The sequence below is a fragment of the Corylus avellana genome, chromosome ca6 (assembly GCF_901000735.1).
Source record: "Corylus avellana chromosome ca6, CavTom2PMs-1.0".
In the NCBI taxonomy this organism is placed as follows: Eukaryota; Viridiplantae; Streptophyta; class Magnoliopsida; order Fagales; family Betulaceae; genus Corylus; species Corylus avellana.
Window position 1 is genome coordinate 28,376,629 of NC_081546.1, and position 10,017 is coordinate 28,386,645.

General features: G+C 34.8%; 1 protein-coding gene across 1 annotated transcript; it reads left to right on the forward strand.

Moving 5' to 3' along the window:
* The first annotated feature begins 447 nt into the window (after positions 1-447).
* On the forward strand, positions 448-4,539 carry LOC132185913 (reticulon-like protein B21). Its single transcript, XM_059599726.1, has 9 exons — positions 448-1,819; positions 1,905-1,958; positions 2,065-2,167; positions 2,277-2,351; positions 2,448-2,592; positions 2,708-2,777; positions 3,118-3,183; positions 3,569-3,691; positions 3,945-4,539. The coding sequence occupies exons 1-9, from the start codon at positions 691-693 to the stop codon at positions 4,040-4,042; spliced, it is 1,863 nt and encodes a 620-aa protein (XP_059455709.1). The 5' UTR covers positions 448-690; the 3' UTR covers positions 4,043-4,539.
* The last annotated feature ends 5,478 nt before the right edge of the window (positions 4,540-10,017 follow it).

Here is a 10,017-nt window from a genome sequence, read left to right on the forward strand (position 1 = left end):
GAGAGTATTATAATTTTTACTAGAAAATATTTAGAAGTTCATGTTGCAATATTTTAATGGTGAATATGATAGATAAATTTATTTATTTAATAATTCACATGATAAGTATCTCATAAACTACTATGACGTCGTAAGAAAACGCGAGGACTCCATTTGGCAAGAGTCATATACTATTTATCAAAAAAAATCAACTTTCACATTCTACTTTTTACATTATATCAATTATTTTTTATTATTATTTAAATAAAAAACACCACAAAACAAATTTTTTTTCACATTAATTAATTTTTATTATAGTTTCATGCTATTAAACAGTTTTAGGTCAACGCCAATGGGAGGCGATAAATCACAAGTAAATAATCATACGACAATTATTATATTCACAATATGAATTGAAAAAAAAAAAAAAAATTGGCTGTGGAACCTCATGACGCAATCATCCTCAGTGAAGTGCTACTCTGTCTCGAAGATGTACCTTCACTGAAATTGAGGTTACCGCAATTACCGCGTATATGGCTTCCATCTTAGAAGAAGTGGTATTGTAATGCATAATTCGACATACGAGTTAGATTTCCACAGCAGCTCCGCCCCACCACTGTAGTAATCATTACGCTAGAGGGAGAGAGAGAGAGAGAGAGAGAGAGAGAGAGAAACAGAGTGGAAGTATAATTTAAGCGAGTTAAAGAGATAATGGATGAGGGTAGAAGGAGAAGTGGAGTGGTGGCAGGGTCAGTGTGGGAGAGCAGGATGAAGATTGATGAAGTGAAAGGTGGGATTAAGGTCTTCAACGGAGAAGAAGGAGAAGAAGAAAGCTCTCAACAGAGTGGAGGGGCTTCTGCAAATGGCGGTGGCGGTAGCGGTGGTGGTGGGAGTGCTGCTGCAAAGGTGAAGAGAGGCCAAACTGGTGCTGTGGCGGCCAGTGGGAAGAGGAAGACATGGAAATCCGAGAGCTTTGAGGGTTTTGACAAGAGCCCATTTCAGATATCCAAACGGAAACCTGAGCCGCAGAAGAATTCTGAGGAACAGTTGAAGGAGCTGAGTGTTTCTGCTGACGGAATCAAGAAGAGCCCAGTTCAGTCCAGGAAGTTGAGATCTGATGAGAAATTCGAGCGGAGCCCAATTCAGACGAGGAAGCCAAGATCTGCACCGGGAATTGAGAAGAATTCTGTGCAGCTGAGGAAGGTTAAATCGGACTCGGTCAAGGGTGTTGAAGGAAGCGGCAATGGAGCTAATCAGACGAGTTCAGTTCAGCTGAGGAAGGCCAAGTCGGATTTGAGTCTAACTGTGGATGAATCAGTGGAGGAAATTGGTGAAGGGTCTGTTGGAGGAAGTGAGAAAATCCCAGTTGATGGATCTGATGAAACTTGCAAGGAGTTTGGTGTTTGTCAAGATAAGGTCATAACAGATCGGAGTATTGTGGTGAATTGTGCTCCAAAAGTGGATGTGAACAATGGCGAGGAGGATGATGGTCTTGATGTTGTTGATGGTGAGGATGAAGGAGATGAAGAGGAGGTGGATGATGAGGAGACTGAGATTGAGATTGATGTTAAGAAAATCGATGTCCCAGAGCCCAAGAAAATTGTCAATGAAGAGAAGAAAATTGTCAATGAAGAGAAGAAGATTGTCAGTGATGAGAAGAAGATTGTCAATGATGAGAAGAAGATTGTCAATGAAGAGAAAAAGCTTCATCATCATCAAGTTCATAGGAAACCAATGGCCACTGTGAAACAGCCCCCTCCAATTGAAAAACGCCGAGCTGTGTACCAGAATTTATCAAAACCTACTCCAAGACACCAGAATCTCTCAAAACCCACTTCAAGTTAGTGTCTTTAATTTATCTGCATTTTCAATTCACTTTGTGAATCTATCGAATTTGGTTTGAGTTTGAAGATTTTATTCTGTAGGTTCTTATGAGTTCCAAACTTTTCCAGAAACCCACAGCAAATTGCAAAGTTTTGGTAAGTCTGATTTTAGAAATACAGTACAATTGCAAATTCTTCAGGAAAGTTCTTGCAATTTTATGATTCATTTTCTCTCTCTCTCTCTCTATGTTTGATTTTGCAGTGGACTTAGTGATGTGGAAAGAAGTCCCAAGATCTGCACTTGTCTTGCTAATTGGATCATTTGTAATACTCTCTTCTTCCTATACAAAGGATATAAATTTGAGGTTAGAAAATCCACAGTCAAGAAAATTTTAAGTAGCCTTTTTGATTTGCAATTCCTCTGGTTTAGAACAGAGCCCAGAACTCAAATCTTTTTAATTATTGTATATGCAGCTTTGTTTCTGTGATTTCCTACCTGGGTCTTGTTTATCTTGCTGCCATTTTCATCTATAGGACCCTCATTTGCAGGTAATTACTCAAACACTTCTTAATTAACAGAGAAAGATATTACCAATTTGGTCTCTTTCTGATTCTTCTTCTTCTTTTTTTGAATGATTGAATTAGGGGAGTTGTAATTGTAGATGATTCAAGCTATGTGCTAGGGGAACAAGAAGCTATTTGGTTACTGAGATTGTTTCTTCCTTACGTTAATGAGTTGCTGCTAAAACTCAGAGCCCTTTTTTCTGGAGATCCTTCTACTACAATGAAGGTAATTTTTTCTTTTTTAAAAAAAAAAACTTTTTCTGTGGACATTAATGAAGCTAAAAGAGCCTTTATTGTGAATATAAAAAGATGACAAATAGTGAAATTTATGACAATGGCAGCTGGCAGTACTTCTCTTTGTTTTGGCTAGATGTGGCAGCTGCATAACAATTTGGACCGTTGTTAAATTAGGTAAGCTTCACTTGGGTTTCTTTTTCCTCTGTTTTTATTTTCTCCCCCCCACCTCTTTTTTCCTGTTCTTTTAACCGATTTTGAAGGCGTGCTTAAGTTTAAAAGTAAAAAAGAAAGAAAATTTTATTGTACTTAAGTTCATCTGCCCGAACACATGATCGGGTAGATAAACTCCTGCTTGGGTAAATAAGTTCTCATTTGAGTAGGTGGATTCTATCTAGGTTTAATTGGGGAGAGTTTTTATTTATTTATTGAGAGATTATGCTGAAATTACAGTGTCGGTGTTATTGTCTTTCACTCTATAGTTTTTACTGACTCGTTTTTGTGCTCACTGGCTCAGGTTTTGTGGGAGTTTTCACTTTACCAAAAATCTGTTCCTTGTACTCTGCACAGTTAACTGCAATAGGTAAGTTTCTCAATTTAATGTAGCTCCCAAAAGCCGGCTGACTATGCTTTTTGTGTACACCAAGCTATAATTACCTCTTCTAGAGCTAGGATTTTCTAGAATTCGAGCAAGAAATAAGAGAAGGAAGGGTGTAGGCCTAGGTCTCCGGGCTGCCTGAAATGTGGGGTCTACTTGCTCAGGACACCCCGGCCTGCATCCTTCTCGCGCCTGAATTTGAAATTCGGACATGAAATTCCAAGAGATAGTTTGACAATAGTCTTAAATTCGAGCATTGTATCCGTCATTACTTTTCATTTCAATTAAATGTTCTGTGTTGGGCCTCGCTTACTAAAGAATAGTTTGAAAAAAGATAGAGAATTTAACATGTGCTAGTTTTCAATTGCAGCTAAATTTTGGCTTCGACGCTTCCAAGACATATGGGACTCGTGCTCTCACAAGAAGGCCGTGGCTGCATCCACTGTTTTTCTCATTTTGAACCTATCCTCAACGGTTGCACGCATTTGGGAAGGTGAGAACATCTTTAATGGAACCATGATTCCTTAAGGGGTCAAAGCATGAAAGAGGGCTAAACCTAATTTTGATAGAGGTTAAGCTTAATTTTAAGGACTGAAAACGGGAAAATTTTAAAACCGGGGCCATGGCCCTAGGGTCTCTTGGTTCCTTCTCTGTTTATATATAACACTAAGCAATCCAAGATTTTCATAGCTATTAGCAAAGTTTTGGCTTTGCGTTACTAGATTCTAGTGAAAACTGTTTTGCAGTGTTCATGCTGTATGTGGCTTTCCGATGCTATCAGCAGTCTTCCATGAGAGACGATTGGGTGGAAGATGAAGCAGGAGGTGATCAAGAAACATCATGACAAGGGCCAGCATCAATTTGGATAGAGAAGTACATACATGAGAGAGTCACATTCATGGGCAAATAATTGACTGTTTCACAAGAAAAAGAAAAGGATAAAAAGCAAAACATATTGTTGCTATAACACACAAAAAAAAAAAAAAAAAAAATCTTTGTTGCTATACACATGGTTTAGTGCTGAAGAAATTTCATCCAATTCACTGTGTAAAAAGTAGTTGATGCATGCATGAAGTGGCTTTTAGAGGCATATTTTGCAAGTTGTTGGGAGATAAATACTTATGGGGTGTTTGGATCGCGTAATCTTTTGGGATTTTTGTTTGATTGCACTTAAGTGGACGGAATCCAGATACCTAAGGGAATGTGGATTCCCTTATAGAAATGCGAGAATCCACATTTCCTTGACCTCAGATTTTTTTTTTCCACAAAAATACTGGCATTTTGTTGCCCATAAGTTGTTTTTTTTATTATTATTAAGGCTATGTGACAATTGTTTTTAGAGCTACTTTTTGGGTTTGATTGTGATTATTTGTAAAATTTGTATATAAAAGTTATGTATTGTTTTATTCAAGAAACACCAAAAAAAAAAAAAAAAGGAGGGAAATGAGCTGGTTTTATTTGGTTATAGATGAAAAAAATTGAAGATTAAAGTGTCTCCATACTGACTACAGAGGTGAGAGTACAAATCAAATAAATTTGAAGGTTACTATTTAGAGCAAGACATAATAAGAAGATAGTTCCTGAGACCCCACAGGCCACATATTGTATTATAGCTATAAATCATGAACATCAATGAAAATGGTATTATATATCACCCCATTATATTCCGTCATTCCTCCAAAGTTTATGCAACGCTGTTCCCATAGCATTTGGTGCGTACCGTGCATGAAAATGGGATTGGAGGCTAAAGGACTAGACCTCATAAGCTTTGGAGAAAAATAATAGGGTGATATATAACATTACTCGAACATGTTGCAAAAAACTTAACAAGTTATAATTACATAACAAGGCATCTATATCATCTAACTAATTGTATTGGGTGCTACCCAACCAATCAGTTTGGATTTTGATATTCCAAAGAAAAAATAGATAGGAAAGGATGTTTTGTAACACCCCATAATAAATACGTACTAATTACCTTGAGGCAATAGCGGAGCGAGAATTTTAATTCATAGGGGGCAAAACTAAAAGATAGAGTCAAGCAAAAATTAATTAAAAATATTAAATAATATAACTAACGAAATAAATAAAAAATGAGGAAATTTTTTCTTACTACTCTTGATCTTTCATTACTTTTGTAATCATACACTTAAACTTTAAAAAGTGTCAATTTAGTGTATTCATATTTCAATTTTTTTCAATTTCAACTATCTTTTAGATTTTCTGTTAAATCCAAACGACGAGGTGTCAAAACTCCCAAAGTACCCCTCCTTTTTAGGGGGAAAAAAAAGAAAAAAAAATTTGCAAGGATTTAGGCATTAGTCAGGATTTAACGGAATTTGCAAAAATACCCACACCTGAATCTTTGAAAAAAAATTATTTATTTATTTTTTAAAAAATTGGTATTTTGAGAATTTTGGCAAAATTTAACAGAAAATCCTAACGAATTGGTCGAATTGAGAAAATTTGAAATATTGATACACTAAATAATAATTTTGAAGATGACATAACAAGTGGTGTGGATCACTCGGGGACAGAACCAGTCGGGTCGCTTTTGATGGATAGTATGCAGCAACATCGGGGTGCTAGTGTTGTACTATAGGTCTCTCGGGACAGTATCAACCCTGCTGAGAAGGGGTTAAAGTCCTAGATAGACCAAGTGAAGAAAGTTATAACTAAACAATATATTATTATGTAATTAACCTGTTTTATGCATTAAAATGTGAATTGTCACCGATATTAAGCTTACTTTTTAACATCTAAACCATTTTATATCAGCTTAGTAGCAGACACAATACCGATTTATTTTCAATTAAACTCATGTCATTTCCTGCTATTTTTCTGAAGATTGCAAGTTACATTCCCTTTCACTTAAGGCTCATTGCATAGTATACATTCCGGGGTACCTTACTTACTAAGTCGTGGACTTATGTAGTTACTTCACTTTCCATTGTAAAACACTTCGGTGTTTTGCAGTTTTGCAGGTTTGATGTACTTTTGGCCCTTTGAGAGAGGACATTTCGCTAGGATGAAAATGCCTAGTGAATAGCTCGGGTGGACAGGTTTGCTTAGAGTACGTAGTGATAGGAATTATCCTTGGAAGCTCTGTGTTGGAATTGATATAATAATAGTCAATCTTAATGATATGTAGATATGCTTCAGATCATTTCATTTATGCTTTCCACATTATTTTACTCTAATTTATTGGTGTGTTATAATGTTTCCAGCTAATTACTAGTTAATTAGTGTGGAGAATGCTACGAGTAACACTCCGAATTAGTTATATCAATTGATCAATTATGGGGGTGCTACAGTAATGCGCCAATTTCACATTGGTAAGATGAATAACTTATAGAGAGTCGAGTATAAAAGCACTCATAGGTGTTAAGTCAAATTGGTTACTTATTAGGTTAGACTTCACTTTATAAGTGATTATAGGAAGCTTCAAATTGAATATTTCTTTTGGAGTGATAGCGTATATGTGATTAATGTTTTTCCTGAGTTGTTACACATTTTCACTTGCTTTAGTAAATGCCTATTCAAATCTTATGAGTACAAAAATTTATCATCAAATATTACTTTTAAATTATATATAACTCTTGGGGAAGCTTACAACTTGAGCCAAGATACATTATTCAACCAAAAATCTCTCAAGTTAAAAGTCATTAACTTTTGCCAAAATTTTATATTCTTTAATAACTCTTCATTTAAATAAAATTTATTTGAAAAAACTTGATCCATTGAATTGAAGCATTATGTAATGCTTAGTTCGCAGGTGCCAACCATTAGCATGTCACAAGGAGCCAACCATCCACATGTTAGAAAGAGTACAAATGTTATAGGCCAATATGAAGCAACATGATGGTGGCTTTTATAATTATTGTATTGTTACAACTATTTTGAATAATTATTGTGGAAAATACACTTTACTCTCCTGAAGTATTCACGCATTTTCATTTTGGTGCCCAACGTTTAAAAAGTGACATAAGAACCCCCCCACCCCCACCCCCCCCCACCTTAAAAGTTTCAACGCACAAAAAGCCCATTCGCTTATTTCCTTTGACCGTTACTTTGATGGAAACCAAATCACGTAGGTGGTATGACATTATTTTTCAACCAAAAGTTTGAAAATGCCCTTAGAGTAAAGTGTAAACATAAGTTACTTCGGGGACGGGGGTAAAGTGTAAACATTAAAAAAAAAAATTAAAAAAACTTATCTAAGAAAAAATAAATAAAACTAAACTAAACTAAACTAAACTAAAACAAAAACTCGAGTTAATTACCTTTTTAGTACCAAGGTTCTCACTTTTTTTTTTTTTCTCACTTAGGTTAAAATCATATTACGATTGGGCACCGAGTAGTGAGCAACTCAACTTCACTGGTCACATTCCATTAGGCCCAAATGGGACCGTTAATGTCACCCAAAGAAAATGCTATTGTAATTTCTTAACAAAATAAAATAATAATTACAAATAATTACAAATATATATATATTTTTTAAAATGCAACATGTCCTTAAAAAACTGAAAATAAATTATGGGGTGGTCGGGCCACCTCATTTTGGCTATTAGGGGTGGCTGAGCCATCCCTAGGGACAGTCTGGGGGTGGCTGAAACCACCCCCAAAGGCCAAAATGTGGCCACCTCATAATTTTTTCAATTTTGTTTTTAGGGTTTATCTTTTTTTAATTGTTTTTTAAAATTATTTTTATTTTTTAAGGACATGTGGCATTTTTTGGGTTGACACGTGATAGTCTGTTAGTTTGGGCTAACAGAATGTGACAAAAGTACTAAGTTGGTCTTTTCCTATAAGTCATGTACCATCTGTTATACGATTTGTAATCTAGGTGAAAAAAAAAAAAAAAAAAAAAAGTTGAGAACCTTGGTACTAAAAAGGTAATTAACCCGAGTTTTTTTTTTTTCTTATTTTTTTTTAAATAAGTATTTTTTTTAAAAAAATATTATTTATTTATTTATTTATGTTTACACTTTACCCACAAAGTAATTTATGTTTACACTTTATCCCCCCGAAGTAATTTATTTTTACAATTTACCCCTAAGGGCATTTTCGAATTTTTTGATTGAAAAGTGTCACGTGCCACGCATGTGACTTGATTTCCGTCCAAAGTGACTGTCAAAATAAACTGATGGATTTTTTTTTTTTTAATGTCTGAAATTGTGGGGGTCTTTTGTCACTTTTTAAACATTTGGCGTCAAAACGCAAATGCGTGGATACTTTAGGGGGGTAAAATGTATTTTTTTCCATAATTATTATTATTTTCATTGCAAATATTACTCCCTAAGGGCTACATTGTGCACCTTTGTCCTTGCTTCAACTAGGAAGGGTACCCATTATCAATGCTTGCACGCTCCAATCGTGAAAAGAGCAAATATCATTCACTGTATCACACATCAATATTGGCTCAAATATCATTTGTTAAAAAGATTGATACCTTAGGGGGTTTTCTAGTGAGACCAAAGTATATAATGGGACACCACTCAACCAAAAGGCTTATGGGTCTATGCTAACTATACTATATTAACCACTCATTCTTGTGATACATTTCAAGTGTGAGATTCAAGTGTGAGATTAAACTTTTGGTGCCCACACGTGTATACTCAATATGCTCTTTTAGATTTTCACTTGTATGAGTTTACTTCACTTGTCAAGAATCACATATTAGTTGTGTAACTTTGTCAAACCTTAGGCCTTAGGTCAAAAGACATAACTTGAACCAAAAGGTTAGTTAATTAGAATATTATCATATTTCCAAGCCACAATTCTTAAACAAGAAGCTTTATTTATTTATTTATTTTTATGAATAAACCAATAAACAAGCTAAAAATATTTTTATTTCGTGGATTCATGTTATTTAGTAGCGATGATGACTAGAGGTTTATTCCCTATAAATAGCAATGATGACTAGAGATTTAATCCCAATAAATTGTTTGTGTTCTTAACTTTGAAAATAAGAAAGCTTCTCGAGTGGGAGACAATCCATGGCTAGGAAATGTTTGAAAAAGCTTATGATGCATATGGTATTGATTATCCGCATGGTACTTTCGGTGCAAGCGAACGACCTTAATCATCCTTCCTTGTGTACCTCTTCACGTCCCATCCGCCTTCATTCCTCTCAGCCTTTTATTGGTCATGGTATAGAGTCATTGTATAATTGCCTCGAAATCGGAATCGATGATTGCAAAGCAACACATTCACATGAAGGCCTAATCTTCACGGAGTGTATGGCTTTTCATTTCTATGAGTGCTTGCATCATCACAAAAAAGATTCAGAAGTTTATCTTCTTGCTGAAAAGTGCACAAAGGATTGCCTCCCAAGCATGAAACTTCCTTTTTTCCATGTTGAAAAATGTTTAGTGGAATGCTTTGAAATGACAATCAAGAAGCCAAAAGAGTAAATTAAAAAGAACTGAAACATCATCTGAGCTCAAAGGTGCGGTAAAAAATTCTAACTTGTTTTTTTTTTTTTTAATATTTCGACATAAATGTGCACACATATAAACAAGAATCTTTATGTAACGTTAACTTAAGCATATCATTTTTTATTAGATATACTAAAAGAAGACTTTTCTCACATTTATGTATTCTTCACAATAACAATAAAAGTTTCATTATCCTTTATTATTTTTATTCTCCCCATCATTAAGACTTGTTCCAACACTCCTCATTATCAAATCATAGGCTAATCACATTATCAACTAATAGTTTTATTGATCTTTTTACATATTTAGGTCTCCTTTGAGTTATAAGAACGTATAGATGTAGATATACCATTATTTAATATAATGTTTGGATTATAGT